At 43.0% G+C, this 21,652-nt stretch overlaps 1 protein-coding gene across 1 annotated transcript in view; it reads left to right on the top strand.

Annotated features, from left to right (window-relative positions):
- Positions 1-21,652, top strand: part of LOC135552374 (zinc finger protein ZFPM2-like) — a 120,243-nt gene that overhangs the window by 22,320 nt on the left and 76,271 nt on the right. Inside the window, exons 3-4 of the mRNA XM_064983948.1 lie at positions 2,346-2,444; positions 21,447-21,571. Of these exons, the coding sequence (XP_064840020.1) occupies positions 2,346-2,444; positions 21,447-21,571 (224 nt within the window). The remainder of the gene's footprint in view (positions 1-2,345; positions 2,445-21,446; positions 21,572-21,652) is intronic.

The following is a 21,652-nucleotide window of genomic DNA, read 5'->3' as shown; positions in this document are numbered from 1 at the left end:
CTAAATGACCAAAAGTAAGTGGACACTTGCTCGTCGAACATCTCATTCCAAAATCAATCATCGGCATTAATATGGAGTTGGTCCCCCCTTTCCTGCTATACCAAACTCCACTCTGCTGAGAATGCTTTCCACTAGATGTTGGAACATTACTGCAGGGACTTGTTGGGGACGTGTTGGGCGATTAGGCCTGGCTCGCAGTTGGCGTGTCAATTCATCCCAAAGGTGTTTGATGGGGTTGAGGTCAGGTCTCTTTGCAGGTTAATCGAACTTCTTCCACATGATCTCGACAAACCGTTTCTGTATGGACCTCGTTTTGTGCATAAGGAATTGTCATGCTTAAACAGGAAAGGGTCTCACCCAAACTGTTCCCACAAAGTTGGAAGCATAGAATCATCTACAGCATTGTATGCTGTAGCCTTAAGATTTCCCCTCACTGAAACTAATGGGCATAGCCCGAACCATGAAAAACAGCCCCAGACCATTATTCCTCCTCCACCAAACTTTACAGTTGGTACTATGCATTGGGGCACGTTGCGTTCTCCTGATAACCGCCAAACCTAGATTTGTCCGTCGGACTGCCAGGTGGTGAAGCGTGATTCATCACTCCAGAGAACGCGTTTCTACTACTCCAGAGTCCAATGTCGGCGAGCTTTACACCACTCCAGCCGACGCTTGCGTGGTGATCTTAGGCTTGTGTGCGTGTGGGGCTGCTAGGCTATAAAAAACAATTTCATGAAGCTCCCAACGAACAGTGCTGACATTGCTTCCAGAGGCAGTTTCGAAAGCGGTAGTGAGTGTTGCAACAGAGGACAGACAATTTTATGCACTACGCGCTTCAGCACTCAGTGGTCCCATTCTGTGAGCTTGTGTGGCCTACCACTTTGTGGCAGAGCCATTATTGCTCATAGACATTTCCACTTCACAATAACAGCACTTACAATTGACCGGGGCAGCTGGAGCAGGGCAGAAATTTGACGAATGGACTTGTTGGAAAGGTGGCCTCCTATGACGGTGCCACATTGAAAGTCACTGAGCTCTTCAGTAAGGCAATTCTACTGCCAATGTTTGTCTATGGAGATTGTGTGGCTGTGTGCTGGCTTTTATACACCTGGCAGCATAGGGTGTGGCTGAAATAGCATACTTTTGAAAATATACTGTATATTGTACTACTATGTATGCAATTGCTCTGACTTCTGACCTGGATGTGTCATGGCCACAGTCCGGTTTTTAGCTTCACTCCTCAGATTGTTCTATAATCGAACAAGTCCCGGCATTCAAATACCTTGGCATTTGAATTGACAATGATTTAATGTTTAAAAAAGCATACGAATGAGCTCGTTAAGAAGCTAATATTTAAAGTGGTCTTTTTTTAAATAGAAACAGATGTTGCCCCTCCTCTAGTCAGCAGGAAGCAGATTGTGCAGTCAACCTTTCTATCTGTTCTTGATTATGGTGATACTATTTCTGAAAGTGCAGCTGCCACTACTCTTATACCCCTGGATGCTGTTTGTCATAGCACCCTTTGTTTTATCACAGGTTTTATTACTCATCACTGCATTCTTTACCAAAACATTGGCTGGCCGTCTTTAAAGTCATGTAGATCACATCATTGCGCTTTTTTTGTTTGTTTACAAAGCCGTGCTTCATAAGCTTCTGACATACCTAACATCAGCAGAGGAGTCAGTCTCATACTTTATGTAGACGTCGAGCAGTCAGGCACATACAGTTATGGCTGTAATATCAGGGTTATCATCCATTCTAAACAGAAAGTTATTTTTTTCTAGGCCAAGCTAGCCAAGCTAACTCCATTTCATCCTTCCTTACAACACAAACTCCTTCTAGCAGACATCAGTACAGTTAAACCAATAATAGATTAATACCAGGCGAGCAGCTGTGTACAGTAGTTTTGCAAATCTCTCTGTAATCTTCCTCATGTCCTTCATTCAACTGATGTTGAATTTTTACTGTTAGTTTCGCAGAACATCACTGTTACATTACTGCATTGTAATAAACACACATCAGACATGTACTCCAGTTTAGGTTGCTCAAGGAGCACAGCTTAATGTCACTGTCCTGAGGCTGCATACTTGTGAAGTCTATATCAAATTCTCTCCCTCTTTTGCTGCATTCATTCCCAGTATGAACGGCGTCAGTTAGATAGCATAGACCCAGCTAATGCTTTAGTTTGCAGTCATATTTCAACAGTTTTTAAAAATCAATTTGCGTAATAACCATTTCATTTCTAAATGAATAGCAGGTTGACTGTAAAATAACCAAGTCGATGTTACCATTAGATGGCCCCTTGGCTGCCGAGTGAGGCTGACCTCTGAACTATCCTTCCTCAGGGGAAGAAGAGTGTGGACAATCGAAATCACAGGTTGATGATGGACACAGTGGAAAGTCGGGAGGAAGGCCACAGAACAAGGAAGAGTGGGACGGACCAAGTAAGACAACACACATGCACGCACACACACTACGTTATTCCCGATTATTTAACCAACTCATAAATCCACCACAACTTCATAAAAATTTGCTGGAGGTGTGGTGGACTTATGAGTTGGTTAATTAACCGGAACAAACACAAGTCATACACGTAAAGGATCTGGCATATCTGGTTCATATCTTTTCATGGTTTTGTAGCCATTGTCTAGTGTGATATTACTAGCACAGACAGACATTCAGTCTTTGTCCCAGATTACTACAGTCAGTGTGGTATCGCCTCTCTCTCTGCTCTCCTTCAGGGCAGAGCATGATTAAAAGGAGATAAAGAATCATGCCCATGTCAGTAATGAGCTACACTGCCTTTTATCTGATCGTTTAGAAATATGTATTTTTCTTTAAGATTTTGCTGCTCTTTGGTGAGGTTGCTTAGGGAAGGGTTTTCCAAGCCTCTCCTGTGGGACCCCCAGTCGTTCCAATTATTTTAACTATTCCACAGCTAGCAGACCTGATTCAAATGGTCAACTAATCATGAAACACTTGACTAAGTGAATCAGGTGAGTTAGTTCTGGGCTATAACAAAATTGTTAAATGTCTTATTGTCCCCAAGGAGAGGTTTGAGAATCACTGGCTTAGGGAATAATTACAGTATATGGAAGGGTGGTTATACACACTTTCCTCTGATGGGATACAACATATTTTATATATTAACCTTGAAATTTAAACAAATATGATTTTTTTTTAATGGAGATTTTTTACTTTTAGGTCAATTGTGGTGTCCTGTCAACGTTAAATCTTCCTAACAGTGAAATATAAATGTGTTATATAATCACAAACCTATTCTATAATCAATCTATAATAATAAGCCTGTAGGCATACAGTTTCAATTGACTTCCAACATTCATTATCACCGCCAACCACTCTGACTTGGATATAACTTTTTCCAACGGCCAAGAAATGTACATTTGATCCTGTCCAATAATACGTTTCGGGGGAGAGTAGAGCGAGAGAGAGATGAATAACGAGAGAGAGAGAGAGAGAGAGAGAGAGAGAGAGAGAGAGAGAGAGAGAGAGACAAAGTGAGATGGAGGAGCGACACGGATACAGCAGCAAGTTACGAGGGCCTGGGAGGATCGGACTAGGGATGGGGATGGAAAATGGATTTTTAATGGCAGTGTTGGATTAGAGAAATCCCTGGAACAATGTTAAATCATTACAGCTCCAGACGACATCAAAGTCCCCATGATTGAGTCCCTAAAGCCTTTTCACAGGGGGACTGGCGGAGAGCAAAACGGGTGTAAACCAGAGGCGAGACCAGGCCGGCCACATTGGGCTCGAGTGGATTGGAAATGTAAGAGCAGGGAGATACATCGGGAGACAGTCTCTTCACTTCTGATATATTACAGTATGTGATGTGGTGAAGCCAGGGATGTATGTAAATACTATATATATATATATATATATATATATATATATATATATATATATATATATATATATATATATATATATATATATATATATTGTGGCAAACCTCTTCAAGGTTAGGAGCGTTTGTCACAAACTAAGTGGTAAACTGTCACCAAATCACCCAAGAATGAGAGTTCCTTCGAACAGGACAGTACCTGTGTGTTTGTTTCTCCGTCCTGGTCCACCCAGGCCGTAGGCGAGGTCAAGGATAGCAGGGTTCGGTACACGAATCGGGTTCTCGGTAGGTCCAGGTCCAAACGCCAACAGGTAAGTCCAAAACAGTCCAGCTCATACACGGTAAATCCAGCCAATCTCTATAGTCTCTTTCTCTATTGTTCATAGATCCTTCCAGCACTCTCTTCTTCTCTTCCTGGTTTTTCTTGACCCTTTATCTGTGGGTTGGCTCCACCTTCTGAGGGTTCCCCTTGCTTCTGGGACTTGTAGTTTTGGTGGTCGGCCATTTTGTGATCTGTAGTTCTGACAGGGGTGGCCATTTTAGTGATCGGGCAGAGCCCGTTTATTAGTTCTGCTCTCACATATCTGCCATTTACCACTCGACCCCCTTCTTTGCCACACATCTCTCCCCCTAGATCCGACCCCCTAGGTCAGGCTACCGCAGCAAAATAGGCATGCATGCGGGATAACCCATCCACGTTTCCCATCTCCTTCCCTGCTCTGTGTTTCAAGTCAAAATGAAACGGTTGGAGACTCAAAAACCACCGCATCACCCGAGCGTTCTTCTCTTTAGCCCTATGCATCCAGGTGAGTGGGGCATGGTCACTGATGAGGGTGAAGTGGCGCCCCAGCAGGTAGTATTTCAGGCTTTCTAGAGCCCACTTTACTGCCAGCGCCTCTTTCTCAACGACTGAGTAGTTGGTTTCCCGTGGTTCCAGCTTCCTGCTTAAAAACAGGATGGGGTGTTCCACCCCTTCTACCTCTTGGGATAGCACTGCTCCCAAGCCGATCTCTGAGGCATCCGTCTGAACCATAAACTCTCTCTCAAAGTCTGGTACCACCAGCACTGGATTACAGCAGAGAGCCTCCTGTAATGTCCTAAATGCTTTGGTGGCCCTTTCATCCCATTTGACCATGTTTGGCCCTCTGGCTCTAGTCATGTCGGTAAGTGGGGCGGCCACTGTGGCATAACTTGGGATGAACTTCCGGTAGTAACCCGTCAGCCCTAGGAAGGCTCGAACCTGCTTCTTATTTACTGGTTTCAGCCATTCTCTAATTGCCTTCACCTTCTTATGTTGGGGTTTGATTAACCTCTTACACCTATGGTGGCGCTATTTCATTTTTGGAAGAAAAACGTTCCCGTTTTAAACAAGATATTTTGTCACAAAAAGATGCTCGACTATGCATATAATTGCTACTGTTCGAAAGAAAACACTCTGACGTGTCCAGAAATACAAATATCTTCTCTGTGCGTGCCCTTTAACGTGAGCTTCAGGCAAAACCAAGATGACTTGGCATCCAGGAAATGACAAGGATTTTTGAGGCTCTGTCTTTCATGATCTCCTTATATGGCTGTGAACGCAAGAGGAATGAGTCTGCCCTTTCTGTCGTTTCCCCAAGGTGTCTGCAGCATTGTGACGTATTTGTAGGCAGATCATTGGAAGATTGACCATAAGAGACCACATTTACCACGTGTCCGCCCGGTGTCCTGCACCGAAATTGGTGCGCAAAAGTCACCTGCCAGTATTTTTCCATGGGGCACAGAGAGAGAAGCAAGCTTCCACGAACTGCATGTCAATGAAGAGATATGTGAAAAAACACCTTGAGGATTGATTCCAAACAACGTTTGCCATGTTTCGGTCGATATTATGTAGTTAATCCGGAAAAAGTTTCACGTTGTAGGTGACTGCATTTTCGGTTCGTTTCGGTAGCCAGGCGCAATGTAGAAAACGGAACGATTTCTCCTACACACAGACGCTTTCAGGAAACACTGCGCATCTGGTATGTGGCTGGGAGTCTCCTCATTGAAAACATCAGAAGCTCTTCAAAGGTAAATGATTTTATTTATTTGGTTATCTGGCTTTTGTGAAAATGTTGCGTGCTACATGCTACACAAAATGCTATGCTAGCTTAGCATACTCTTACACAAATTAGTCAATTTCTATGGTTCAAAAGCATATTTTGAAAATCTGAGATGACAGTGTTGTTAAGAAAAGGCTAAGCTTGAGAGCAAACGCATTATTTTAATTTTATTTGCGATTTTCAGAAATCGTTAACGTTGCGTTATGCTAATGAGCCTGAGGCTTAGTCACAATCCCGGATCCGGGATGGGGAGTTTCAAGAGGTTAACCCTCTTCCCACAGTGTATCCCAGATACTCTGTTTCCTCTAACCCCACATAACACTTGGCAGGGTTTGCCGTGAGCCCTGCCTTTCTAAGGGCGTCTAACACTGCCTGTACCCGGGGTAAGTGGGATTCCCAATCTGGGCTGTAGATCCCCACGTCATCTAAATAAGCTGCGGCATATGCTTTGTGCGGTTTTAGGACTTTGTCCATGAGCCGTTGAAAGGTGGCTGGGGCCCCGTGTAAGCCGAATGGCATGACGGTGTATTGAAACAAACCGTCAGGTGTTGCAAAGGCTGTCTTTTCTTTGGCCCTGGGGGTCAGAGGAATTTGCCAGTACCTTTTTGTCAGATCAAGAGTTGTAATGTACCGAGCATTACCAATTTTCTCCAGTAGTTCATCTATTCGGGGCATGGGGTAGGCATCAAACTTGGAGATTTCATTTACCTTCCGAAAGTCGTTACAGAACTGCAAAGACCCATCGGGCTTGGAGACCATCACAATTGGGCTAGACCACTCACTATGTGACTCTTCGATCACTCCAGCTGTCAACATTTTCTCTGCCTCTGCTTTAATCGCGGCCCGTCGAGCCTCGGGTACCCGATATGGCCTCATACTCACTTTTCTCCCTGGTAGGGAAACGATATCATGAGCCGTAACCTCAGTTCGGCCAGGTACCTCTGAAAACACATCTCTGTTCTTCTGGATCAGGGTCTTTACTTCCTGTACTTGTGCTGGGGAGAGAGTGGGTGAGATATTTACTTTGGCTGTCTCCTGAGTGTGTGTGGGGTATGTGACCATTAGTGTTTCTCTCTCTCTCTCCATGATTTTAACAGATTTATGTGATAAATCTGTTCCTGGGGCCGTCGACCTGGCTGTCGGATCCGATAATTGATTTCTCCTATTCTCTCCAGTACTTCTTATTGTCCTTTCCATGTGGCCAGTAGTTTACACTCTACCGTGGGGATCAGCACTAACACCTTATCTCCCGGTTGAAATTCCCTCAGGGTAGCCTGCCGGTTATAAGTGTGCCGCTGGTGCTCCTGTGCTTGTCTCGTGCTCTCTGACGATGGGAATGACTGTGGCTATCCTGTCTTGCATTGCCGTGACGTGCTCTATGACACTAATATACGGGGTGGATTGGTGCTCCCAGGTTTCCCGGGCGATGTCTAAGATTCCCCGGGGATGCCTCCCATATACCAGCTCAAAGGGAGAAAACCCCAGCGAGGCTTGAGGAACCTCTCTAATAGCAAACATCAGATACGGCAACATGCAATCCCAGTTCTTCCCATCCTTATCGATTACCTTCCTGAGCATTGACTTCAGGGTCCGGTTGAATCTCTCGACCAGCCCGTCCGTCTGAGGATGGTAAACCGATGTCCTCAACTGTTTCACCTGCCACAGTTTACAAAGGTCCGCCATAATTCGGGACGTAAAGGGGGTCCCCTGGTCGGTAAGGATCTCCTTTGGAACCCCTACCCTGGTGAACAAGAGCACTAATTCCTTTGCAATATTCTTGGAAGCCATTGTCCGAAGGGGAATGGCTTCTGGGTAGCGAGTGGCATAATCTAGAAAGACCAGAATGTATTGGTGTCCTCTGGCGGATTTGGGTAGTGGGCCCACTAAATCCATCGCTATCCTCTCAAATGGTGTTTCGATTATGGGGAGTGGCACTAACGGGCTTCTAACAGCTGGTCGGGGAGCTGTTAACTTGCACTCCGGGCACTCTCCACAATGCCGAGCCACTTCAGCTTGAATTCCTGGCCAGTAAAACCTCCTTACAATCTTGGGTTTTATCGATACCAAGGTGTCCACCCAGAATGTGCCCATGAGCTAGATCCAGTACTGTCCTCCGGTACCGAGTGGGAACCAACAACTGTTCCACCACATCAACCCCTATTTTCGAGACTCTGTACACCAAACCCTTTTTCATGATGAAGTGGGGAAAACTATTAGGCATCATACCAACATTTATGGGAGTACCATCTACGACCTGCACATCTGCTCTGGCTTGCTGCAGGGTTGGATCCTGGTTTTGGGCCGTCCCAAAATTAGTCAAGGAACCTGCCAGGTCTGCGGGTTCTAGATCGTCGTCCTCTGGATTCAGACCGACCCCAGCCCCACTAGTACCGGGCTGTTCGTTATCAGCGAGGTTTGCCACTTCATCCTCCTCCTCCCCTACTAGCACTTGTGATGTTGTCCCCTGGGAGACCTCCTTTCCTGGCTTTGGTTGAAGGCCCCATGCTTCTTCCTGCTTGGTCAGGGTTGTTGGCTTCTCAAACATGCCATTCTTGTGGCCTAACTTCGCAAAATTAGGAAAGTCTCTACCCAATATTACACCATATGGCATCTTTGGGACCACACCAACCTCATAATCCAGCAGACCGTCCTCTGTTTGTATGCTCACTAAGGCCGTGGGGTACAGACGGGTATCCCCATGAATGTATGTAACACTGATATCCTGTCTTGTATCCAGTTTATGATTCGGCACTAGGCTTGCAACGACCAGGGTTAGCATACTGCCGGAATCCAGCAGTGCTTCAACCTCTTTCCCTTCAACCTTCACCCTGCACATATGTTTGTTTCTTGATCTTTCAAGTACAGTGGTTACAACAGGACATGCATACCGTATATCATCTTCATTTTCACTGAGGTTACATTGCATTGGCTCTTCTTTAATAGGGCAGTAAGCTGCAATATGTCCTGGTTGATTACAATTGTAACAGATAATAGGGGTTCGGGGGGGAGAACCCCTCGACACCCAGTCCCGGTTTCCGTATTTTCTCTTAGTGTCTCGGCCTGATTCTGATTCTTTCCTCATGGCCCCACGCTGCTCTCTTCCCCCTCTATATGCTGGGACAGCCTTACCCTGTCCGCTGGTTTGCCCATGCCTGGGGAACGGGAATCTTTCCTCCTGTGCCTGCTCAGCTGTTCCTGCCATACAATACCGTTCAACCAGGCCCACGAGATGGTCGGTGGAAAGTACCTCGTTCTGGCCAACCCATCGTCTCACTTCTTGGGGTAGACCTCGCTGAAACTGGTTGAGTACGATGGTCTCGACGATCTCGGCGGATGACCGGGTCTCTGGTCGCAACCATTTCCGTGCCAGGTGAATCAAGTCGAACATCTGTGTTCGTGGGGGTTGTCCCGGTCGGTAGGACCACTGGTGGAAGCGGTGTGCCCTCACGGTATTGGTCACTCCCAGTCTAGTCAGGATCTCTCCCTTTAGTTTATCGTAATCCTGTGCATCTTTCAACTCCAGGTCGAAATACGCTTTTTGAGCGTCCCCTGCCAGGTATGGTGCCAGAAGCCCTGCCCATTCTTCTTTTGGCCACTTCTCCCTCTCTGCCGTCCTTTCGAAGGTGGTAAGATATGCTTCCACATCATCCTGCGCTGTCATTTTTTAAAGAAAATTATTGGCCCTCCTCTGGGTGTTTGCAGCTGGTAATTGAGCCCCAATTTGGTCCGCTAGAACCTTTAGGCCTTCTCTTAACTCCCGGGTGTTTCTCTCTTTCTCTTCTCTGAGCAGCTGGTTGGTGCGGTGCTGGACCTGTAACGTGTCCTGATACATTCGCATTGCATCCTGATGAGCTATTTGTTGAGCTCTAGTTGCCTCTTGTTGGGCGGCCGCCGCTTGTAACAGGGCCTGTATGGCTCCCTCCATACTCATTTTCCTGAGAAACTGTCCTAACCAAACAAAGCCACAAAAAAACCTGACTCCCCTTTGGAGTGCTAACTGAACATTTTTCTTTTTCTTCCACCTAACCAGTGGTATGGTTAGTCCATGGCCGCATCCTCCACCACGTGTGGCAAACCTCTTCAAGGTTAGGAGCGTTTGTCACAAACTAAGTGGTAAACTGTCACCAAATCACCCAAGAATGAGAGTTCTTTCGAACAGGACAGTACCTGTGTGTTTGTTTCTCTGTCCTGGTCCACCCAGGCCGTAGGTGAGGTCAAGGATAGCAGGGTTCGGTACACGAATCGGGTTCTCGGTAGGTCCAGGTCCAAACGCCAACAGGTAAGTCCAAAACAGTCCAGCTCATACACGGTAAATCCAGCCAATCTCTATTGTCTCTTTCTCTATTGTTCATAGATCCTTCCAGCACTCTCTTCTTCTCTTTCTGGTTTTTCTTGATCCTTTATCTGTGGGTTGGCTCCACCTTCTGAGGGTTCCCCTTGCTTCTGGGACTTGTAGTTTTGGTGGTCGGCCATTTTGTGATCTGTAGTTCTGACAGGGGTGGCCATTTTAGTGATTGGGCAGAACCCGTTTATTAGTTCTGCTCTCACATATCTGCCATTTACCACTCGACCCCCTTCTTTGCCACAATATATATATATATATATAGTACATGTATATAGTCCTACAACTGAAAGGTGTTATTGAAAGGAGATAGTTATGTGAAGTGATGAAGTCAGGGATACAGGATACTTCTACTGTATAGTATACGTGTACATCTGAAAGGTATTTTTGAAAGTGCCATATTGGAAATGAACTCAGTTAAATAGCAAGAGTTAAATCAACTCCAAATGTAACACTTATTTGGGGTTTATATGGTCCCACCCACGGGTTGTGTTAAAACTACTCTTGTCATCGTGTTGATATTTTTGGAGGTAAAGCAACACTAAATTAAGTGAATATCCAACCCTCAGAGAGTTACTTAAATTTAACTCCAATCGCCATTTTACTATTGTCAGTGTTGTTTTTAATCAACTCCCTTGCCATTTTACTATTGTCAGTGTTGTTTTTAAATCAACTCCCTTGCCATTTTACTATTGTCAATGTTGTTTTTAATCAACTCCCTTGCCATTTTACTATTGTCAGTGTTGTTTTTAATCAACTCCCTTGCCATTTTACTATTGTCAGTGTTGTTTTTAATCAACTCCCTTGCCAGTTTACTATTGTCAGTGTTGTTTTTAAATCAACTCCCTTGCCATTTTACACTTTTCTGTGTTGTTTTGAATTAACAATCAACTTCCTTTGAGTTCTAAGTGTGTGAAGCCTTATTTGAAAATGTCTTAACGTGTCACATTATGTTGGTTTGCAATGAGACATCCAATGTCTGTTGGAAGCCAACTTGCAGGAAGATATCTAGCACTGTTACATCACTCACAACTTGTGTTTAGAATGCTTGTCAGAGTAGGGAAGAAATCCCAGTCCATGAAGACGACCTACACGATGTAAACTGGAATAACTATCTCACTAACGGTTGCTTTAAATCCAACCACTTACATTTTTGCGAAACTAATCCAATCTGTGTGTTTCTTATCTTTGGGTGACATAAGATAATTAACAATCAAATGCAAACAATCAAAACACAGATTAAAAATCATTTTCAAAATCTATCTGTAACAGGACATGCTTGGAAATATGACAATGAAGCCCCTCCCAAATCTGTGGATCACTCCATAGATGTAACTTCCTGGCTCTGGTTACTTTTAATGGAGTTAAAAGTACTCCGTCTCAATCAACTCCAGATATCAACATGAACTCCAGGAATTGTATCACTCTCTTCAATTTAACCCACATTTTAAAGGCTGTGATTTCAACTATCCTTGATTTACTGTGTAAGAACAGGAAGATTGACTTTTGACATGCAGAATGTGAATAGGCTTCTGTATACATCTGAAAGGCGTGGAAAGTGTCATTCGTATAACATAAGCCAATCGAGTATTATATATCTCGCTATACTTCCATTTCCTCCTTGGTGAATATTATCAACACACTTGTCCACCTGACCCTCACTTTGTCTCGTTTATAAAGGCAGTGTCTAAATGATGGATCTCTCACTATGTGGATGAACGAGGGAGGGAGGAGGAGGAGGGACCTGGTTGTCAGCCGAATTAACTAAGATACCAAATAATGCTGTTAATAATAATATTCATATTGATAATGATAAAGGCCTCTAATCTTCACAAAAACAAAACGCCATGTTCCCCCCTGATTGTTGGAGTGTTGCGGTATTCAATTAGGAGGTTTTCTCCAGCATATTAATCATCTCCTCAACAAACAACTTGGCAGTAATTAAAGCCTCAGCCTGGATAAAGACTTGTTGCTGGATCATCAGTCTGTTTATCAATGCTCACACAGCCGCTGTTAAGTAAATTTGGTGTCTTGAGGGGAATTTCAATTATCGCAGTCAGGTTAGCCTATATTTTTTGTGAGTTTAGTTTATTTGGATCAAACAAACAAATACATGATAAAGTACAGAACACTAACAGAGAAGAACAACATAAGATATTACATGAAATTAAAAATAAGAGTTATATAGACACCAAGAGGCAACAAAAATAATATTTACACAGTATTCATATATACATATTCATATATACAGTACAGTTAAATTCGAGATGCTCAGTGATACAAGATGTTATTTCATTTTTTTTTTAAAGCTAAACTTGCTTTTTGCGAGAGTTACCTCTGGTGGCAGAGCATTCCACGGTGACATGGCTCTATACATAACTGAGCGACGCATTAAGTCTGTTTTTGGTTTGGGTACCGTGAAGAAACCCATAGTGGCGTGTCTTGGTGGGGTATGTCTGTTTTGTATGCAAATAGATTATACAAGTGGTTAGGCATTTTCAACACACAAATGTTTCTTAAAAAGATTAGAAGTAGTCCATTTCTCCTCAAGTGATTGAGGGAGAGGACAACTGCTTAAGTTTGGATGTTTGAATACAAGTCTGTCAATGGTATGGAAAGTGCCTTAAGGTTTTGTAAATGGGGGGAGAGTGGCAGATCTAAAGGAAGAATAGAACTAGAAAGGCTTGACCCGAGCAGCGATGCTCCCTACCCCACAGGGGGTTGACAGAAAGGCCAGGGGAGTGAAATGTAAGCTTTCTGATAATGGTAAAATAAAATGGGAAGTGTATGGAAGGAAAAGAAAGCCTGTTGGGCCAGAGGAAACATACACAGGTTACTGAGGAAGTATGGAAGTCAATCAAGGAATAAATTGTATCATTAATATTGTTATTTATTTATTTGAGCTCATTTATAGGCCTGTTTTTATTTATTTTTATCAACTCCATCTCACATTCTCCTAATTATATACAGAATGATTTAATATGAAGATGCATATTTTAATTATTGCATTAGTGTTTTGTGGAATTGGCTATTTAGATGGTTCTAGACCGGTTGTGGGATTGGGATTTCAGTCTACAGAACACAACCTTTTCTTTAATGTTGGGGTGATTATATCAGTGCTATACTGTATATCTGAGTCTTGAGCTTGTGGTTGGTCAGCCCTGAACCATCAGCAGGGGCTGTACACGGTCTCACAGTACGACTGTGAGAGGACTTAACACATCCATCACTGTGCTGCAGCACATCATAAAATCACTCCACACCCTACAACCTCTTTATTCTCCAACAGCTTGAAACCCCCAACGCACTCAAACAGACTACTGCACCACAGCAGCAAGATCATTCCCTTCTCCGTGAAATCTAGACAGAGAGAGAGAGGAGAGAGAGAGAGAGAGAGAGAGAGAGAGAGAGAGAGAAGTAAAAAAACCTGTGACAATGTGCCTGAGAAATGTGTTTTTTTTTCCTCTCACTTCCTCTCCTAAGCCAAAGATGGGCTTTCTCCAAATCCTTGTACCCTATCAGACAAATTAAAGTAAATCAAGCATGAAATGAAGCAGTAGAGCCTGGAGATAAGGTCCCTTTAAGTCCCTCACAGATTACGCTGTAGCGAGAGCAAGAGAGGGAGTGAGGGGAGTGTGAGAGAGCGAGAGGGAGCGAGGTGCATCAGGTCCCCAGCAGTGGAGGAGGCCAGCCTCTCATCTCAGCACAATAGGAGCCTGTGTATTGGATTACTGATGTGGGGGAGCGGTGCAGTAAGACGAGAGGGAGACAGAAAAATGAAAACGGAGTTTAAAATGTTCTTTAAATCTCCCGAGCCCCCAATGTTCCCCCCCCAAAACCAAACTTAAATTAATTGTATTTTTTTTAACAGAGAAAGTCATCAGAGAGAGAGAGAGAAATTTGACTTGAGAGTGAGAGAGAGAGAGGGAGAGAGACAGAGAGAGAGGGGGAAATGTGCGTTGCGTGACAGACTTGAAGATATTTTTAATGGATATTGGAGTATTGGATTTATGTATTCCGTGATGTTTTTACGGGTATGCTCAGTGCTCATTGAATTTAACAAGACCAGTGGGCCGCTCAACCAGGAACTCCCTACCTCTCTGTAATCCAAGTTCTTAGTCACGAAGAAAAAAACTACTCCTGATCACACTGAGCCAGAGACTTAGGTTCGTCAGCCTTTTTATTTGGTTGATCTCCTAGAGCATTTTTAAAAAAATACTCCTGAAACTGGGTGATTTGTATTTTATTTTGTATTAACTTTTATTTAATCAGGGGAACCCAATTGAGACCAATGTCTCATTTACAATGGTGCCCCCGAAAAAGTCCATCAATACAACAAAAAGATATAAAAACTACAAGACAGCTAAAAATACATTACATCCGGTTATTACAACAAGTTATAATAATCAATTGAAACAAATGCGCAATTCAGTGAACTCATTTAATAGCAGTTTTAAACTAACTAGAGTTTTAAACTACCCTATCGGCACCAGGGAATCCAGGTGTCATTTGTTTTGTGAGGTATTCCATAACTGTGGTGCGTTAAATCTGAAGATGGATTCACTAAACTTTGAGGAGACAAGCGGGACCTTAAGAGTTAATCCACCCTGCGAACGGGTTTGGTATCAAAATGTTGTTATACTTCAACAGAGAAATGAGGAATGTTAGAAGCTTGTGGAGCCAAGCTTTGTAAACAAGAAGGGAGTAATGAAGTGGGTATGCAGGATTTTTGTGAGGTCCAGCTGACCTTCTTATACAGGGTGCAGTGATGAGTATTAAAACTGTCACCTTTAATAAAGCCAAGGGCACTATGGTAGACAGCATCCAAAGGTTTAACTATCACCATAGTCAAGAACTGGCAGAAACATGTACAGTACAATCTGCTTCCTGCTGTTCATGGAGAGGCAAGAGCTATTTCCAAGAATGAAACTTTAATTAAAGCTGCAATATGTAACTTTTTGGTTTTAGAGTTATAGATCTGTCATTCTCGTTAAAAGCAAGTGTAAAACGGTAGAGCTGTTCTTGGTGCACAATTTCTATACTTCACATTATTCATTTTTGTTTTAGCGTCTTTTACATCAGTTTCAAAACAGCTGAAACGACTAGATTTTTGGATATGGAGCTGTTTAGATGGTCCAATCATTCTCTCCACTATACTTGCTTGTTTTGTCACAAACTGAAATTAGGCGAATTAGAATTTTTCTACATAGTGCACCTTTTAAATCTTTGCTTTTTAACTAGCTCATCAGTATGTTTTTTTTAGGTGTTAGATCTTAATCAATCTAAACGTCCAGATCTTTATTGGCGGTAATCCGCTCGATTTGAGAAACAATCAATGAGTGAATATGTAGCCCATCTGACATATTTTTTGTTTGGCCTGCATTAAGTACAAGTTTTAAATCAACATTGCCTTCATGTAATGTAACAAAATCAGCATGGTCAACAGTCAGTGCAATGGCATACATAACCATATCATCTGCATACAGATTAATATGAAGGGATTTAATACATAGACCAATATTATTTATATGAATAGTAAAGAGAAGAGGACCAAAATCGACCCCTGAGGTGCACCTTTCATAATATCAAGGAAACTAGACTTGACACCATCAGAAAGCACGCATTGTGTCCTGTTTGTCAAATACAGTGTAGGTCTTAAACCATTTGCAAACCATGGTAAACCATTTGGGGCGGCAGGTTAGCCTAGTGGTTAGAGCGTTGGTGAAACTATGATGAAACTGGCTCTCATGAGGACCGCCACAGGAAAGGATGACCCAGAGTTACCTCTGCTGCAGAGGGTAAGTTCATTAGCGTTACCAGCCTCAGAAATTGCAGCCCAAATAAATGCTTCACAGAGTTCAAGTAACAGACACATCTCAACATCAACTGTTCAGAGGACACCACGTGAATCAGGCCTTCATGGTTGAATTGCTGCAAAGGAACTACTACTAAAGGACACCAATAAGAAGAAGAGATTTACTTGGGTCAAGAAAGCAATAAGCATTAGACCGGTGCAAATCTTTCCTTTGGTCTGATGAGTCCAAATTTGAGATTTTTGCTCACAACCGCTCTGTCTTTCTGAGAAGCAGGGTAGGTGAACAGATGATCTCTGCATGTGTGGTTTCCACCGTGAGTATGGAGGAGAAGGTGTGATGGTTAGGGCTCCCGAGTGGCACAGTGGCCTAAGGCACTGCATCTTAGTGCTAGAGGCATCACTACAGATCCTGGTTAGATCCCAGGCTGTATCACAACCGGCCATGATCGGGAAACCCATAGGGCGGCGCACAATTTGCCCAGTGTTGTCTGGGGTAGGGTTTGGCTGGGGTCATTGTAAATAAGAATTTGTTCTTAAGTGACTTGCCTAGTTACATTTAAAAAATGTAAATGGTGTGCTTTATTTAGAATTCAAGGCACACTTAACCTGCATGGTTACCACAGCATTGTGCAGTGGTACCCCATTCCATCTGGTTTGCTCTTAGTGGGACTATAATTTGTTTTTCAACAGGACAATGACCCAACACACCTCCAGGCTGTTTAAGTGGTAGTAATGGAGTGCTGCATCAGATGACCTGGCCTCCACAATCACCTGATCTCAACCCAACTGAGATGGTTTGGGACGAGTTAGAGTGAAGGAAAAACAGCCAACAAGTGCTCAGCATATGTGACTGACCTGCTCAAATGTAGCAACATTTGAAATGGTGTTTTATACATTGGATGAAAGTTGAAACTAAGAGCTACAAAATTTTATACCATGAACAATGGGAAGGTAATTTTGCTTTGAAAGTTGATAAACTTGTAAACTCACTTGTGAGAAAATGGCCTTTGATTGTTTTGGTAGTACTATTGGAGAGCCCTTTGTCGACACCCATTCAGCATCATTCACACAATTTTATGCTTTAGCCCCACCCATCTCTTTAAGGGTTGATCCGAATGTACTAACAGCAGTGAAGTACCCAAGCTAACTTGCTAGCTACTTCCAGACATCTAAGTGAGAGAGAACAGTTCACTGAGCATTACTCGCCCTAGCAGAGCTAGTTAGACTGTTATGTTATCCAGAGTGTTGGTGAATGCAACAGTGCTGTCAGATTGTCAGTTTGTAAATTCAGAGCGTTCCACATTCAGAGCGCACACCAGACCCTCTGGCCGATGTTTACTGATGTTTACTGACAACGGCCATATTCAGTGGGTATAGAGCTTTCGCAAATTCATCAGTTATTCTGCGCCCTCTAGCACACTCAGATGAGAGTGCTCTGAAATCAGAGTAGATGGCCAGACTGAATTTACGAACGCACTCAAAATGGTTACTTGCATAGTGGAGTCTTTTGTTAAGACATGTAGGCTAGCTAGCTAGGTACGTAAAACAATGAACCATAATCACAACTCATGATGTTACTACCCTTTATTAATCTGCAGGTAGCTAACCAACCAGGTTCAATGTTAGCTAGCTAACATTAGGCTATAGCTAGCGAAGCAAATGGCTCTGAGATACGAATAATAAGGTTATACACGTAACGTTATCTAGTGAGCCAGCCAGTTAATGTTAGCTAGCTAGCTAGGTAAGTAAACGATGAACCATAATCACAACTCATGACTTTACCATCCTGCATGAATCTGCAGGTAGCTAACCAACCAGGTTCAATGTTAGCTAGCTAACATTAGGAAATAGCTAGCCAAGCAAATGGCTCTTTCTGTCCTAATTAGAAAGGTGTAATATCTGAAAATGTAGCTAGCTTGACTCTCTTACCCACATTCATGGTTGGACGCGTCTCCTGTCGGATGCCATGGTTGCCCTTGAGATGTAATCTGGAGAGAGTTGTTTTGTCCATCTCCTCAGCTATCATACTAAACTTCCACTGTTATCAAAACCCAGTCCTCCAGAAAGTTGAGAGCAATACTTATGCAGTTTTAATACACGATACATTTAAAAAAACAGTGTTAGACAGGATTACCTAGACATACTGACCAGCTCAAATTGACAGAAGCGTGCTATATGGCAGACCAATCCAAACTCATCTCTCGGCATATCCAGCCCACACATTATCTCAGCCAATCATGGCTAGTGGGAAGGTTGCTGACTTTTTCTTTGGCTACACCATCTAAGCTCAGAATTGAACACTTTTATTCATATTTTACAGATGGCATACACATTTGTTATTAAGGCACATGAAAGTTCACATGTTCTAAAAGGCATTTCTACCCAAAAATGCATTTTGATTTAAAAAAAAGTTTACGTTCAAACTGCTCTCCTGAGAGGTAGTGACCCGGGACATACGCCTAGTTTCCTGAATCTTGGTTCGCATGTTCTGAGAGTCCTTTAGGTGCCTTTTGGCAAACTTCAAGCGGGCTTTCATGTGCGTTTTACTGAGGAGTGGCTTCCATCTGGCCTGATTGGTGGAGTGCTGCAGAGATGGTTGTCCTTCTGCTAGATTCTCCCATCTTCACAGAGGAACTCTGGATCTCTGCCAGAGTGACCATCGGCCTTGACCATCGGGTCTTGGTCACCTCCCTGACCAAGACCCTTTTTTACCGCTTTCTCAGTTTGGCCAGGCGGCCAACTCTAAGAAGAGTCTTGGTGGTTCCAAACTTCTTCCATTTCAGAATGATGGAGGCCACTGTATGCTTGGGGACCAGCAATGCTGCAGAAATGTTTTGATACCCTTCCACAGATCTGTGCCTCGACACCATCCTGTCGCTGAGCTCTACGGACAATTCCTTCAACCTCATTGCTTGGTTTTTGCTCTGACATGCACTGTGGAACCTTTTATAGACAGATATGTGTGCCTTTTCAAATCATGTCAAATCAATTGAATTTACCACAGGTGGACTCCAGTCAAGTTGTAGAAACATCTGATGATCAATAGAAACAGGATGCACCTGGGTCTGAATAATTACACTACCGTTCAAAAGTTTGGGGTCACTTAGAGATGTCCTTGTTTTTGAAAGAAAGCACATTTTTCGTCCATTAAAATAACATCAAATTGATCCGAAATACAGTGTAGACATTGTTAATGTTGCAAATGACTATTGTAGCTGGAAATGGCTGATTTTTAATGGAATATCTACATAGGCGTACAGAGGCCCATTAACAGCAACCATCACTCCTGTGTTCCAATGGCACGTTGTGTTAGCTAATCCAAGTTTATAATTTTAAAAGCCTAATTGATCATTAGAAAATCCTTTTGCAATTTTGTTAGCACAGCTGAAAACTGTTGTCCTGATTAAAGAAGCAATAAAACTGGCCTTCTTTAGACTAGTTGAGTATCTGGAGCATCAGCATTTGTGGGTTTGATTACAGGCTCAAAATGGCCAGAAACAAAGAACTTTCCTCTGAAACTTGTCAGTCTATTCTTGTTCTGAGAAATGAAGGCTATTCCATGCGAGAAATTGCCAAGAAACTGAAGATACCATACAATGCTATGTACTACTCACAGGACATCGCAAACTGGCTCTAACTGGAATAGAAAAAGGAGTGGGAGGCCCCGGTGCACAACTGAGCAAGAGGACAGGTACATTAGTGTCTAGTTTGAGAAACAGACACCCCACAAGTCCTCAACTGGCAGCTTCATTAAATAGTACCCGCAAAACACCAGTCTCAACGTCAACAGTGAAGAGGCGACTCCGGGATGCTGGTCAGAGTTCCTCTGTCTAGTGTTTGTGTTATTTTCCCCATCTTAATCTTTTCTTTTTATTGTCCAGTCTGAGATATGGCTTTTTCTTTGCAACTCTGCCTAGAAGGCCAGCATCCCAGAGTCGCCTCTTCACTGTTGACGTTGAGACTGGTGTTAGAATAATATCTGTGTTAGATTAATATCTAAGAGAGTCTTTATAGTTGAAGCGAGTAGTTATCAGCTTATCAGAGTTAGATTTAGCTCAATACAAATATCTTTCAGCCAATCCGATACTGGCATCAACCAATCCAGAATAAGACCACCCACTGTTAATTAATTGGATTTAGCATAGTTAGACAGCAGGTCAGACAATTTGTTAATGGCACATAAGGAGGCCGAAGGAGGGTGATAAATTACCGCTAGCATCAGATGGGCAATATTACCAATAGCCACATTTAAGACAAGACATTCAAATTACTTAGGGACAGAGGGTGTAATGGATACAGAAACATTTAAGTTGCTCTTTATGTATATGGCGGGTGTCGCCATATACATAAAGAGCAACTTAAATGTTTCCTCCTCTGCCAACTCTGTTACATGTTGCGGGCAAGGACTGATATCCCGTAATTTTTGTAGTACCTCTTCGATATTAGCAGTCAGCATCCTAGTTCCTCTCCTGTTTGGGTGCAACCTGTCCCCTTTTAAGAGCTGAGGATGTTCCCAAAATAAATTGAAATTGTCAATAATATCCAACGCTCTTTCGGGTCAGAGTTTAGACTTCATCAAAGAGTCCAACAAAAAAAGACGGGAGAAACTATCAACTCCAAGATCATGGTTAGGAATAGGACTAGAAAAGATAATCCGCTTGCCGGTAGCCAATAGCCCTCAGGTATTTGAAATTCCGTCTCAACTCCCAACTCTCTCCTCCACTATTCACATCAAAACAGGATGGACAAAGAGGCTTAATCCACTCTATCTGTTGGCTGTCACACTGCTGGGGCTAAAGCCTAATCAAAGAGACAACTAGGTCATCAAGGATCGAAGCTTGGGAGAGTCGCTTTAGTGAAGTTTATGATCTGTTAATTGACTGCAGAGGGAAGAGGGGCTCAGTGATGATGTTGATAGTGGTGGTGGTGTTCAGTATGATGAGTAAGGAAGTAATTCTGAAATACACTGAAGGGACCTTGTGATAAATGTTCTCTAGCTAAATGTTCTCTACCTGTGTTCCCGGTAGAATAACTGTAGAAAGGTTTCTACATTGAAACCAAAAGGTACTACCGAGAACCAAAAAGGGTTCTTCAAAAGGTTCTCTCATGGGGACAGCTGAAGAACCCTTTAAGGTTCTAGATAGTACCTTTTGTTCTAAGAGTGTTCCCGAAGACTATCATACACTAGTACTCTCTAACTGAAAATGCTACTGCAATGGTGTGGTGCCTCATTAAGATAATATGTAGTAAAAAACAGTTTTTATTAAAGAATTTTGAACTCAAGCTGAGCCATGATTGAATGTTAATACATAATCTAAATACAGATTGTGCTCTGTTTTATAGGAGAGCTGGAGATTCTCTATGACGGTACAGAGTGGCAGACACGTTCTCGCCAGGCACTTCCTGTGGGCATCACATGGGGTCCTTTCGAGGGGAAGATCGAAATGACCACAGCAGGAAGTTACATGGTAGGCTACTCAATAATGAACACCGTTTATGTTCTGGAGATGTGATATGAGCGATATGATAACTATATTTGGATGGGTCCA

The sequence above is a fragment of the Oncorhynchus masou genome, chromosome 13 (genome assembly GCF_036934945.1).
Source record: "Oncorhynchus masou masou isolate Uvic2021 chromosome 13, UVic_Omas_1.1, whole genome shotgun sequence".
Taxonomy (NCBI): Eukaryota; Metazoa; Chordata; class Actinopteri; order Salmoniformes; family Salmonidae; genus Oncorhynchus; species Oncorhynchus masou.
Note: the sequence above shows the minus strand (reverse complement) of the source record. Positions and strands in the feature narration are given on the sequence as shown.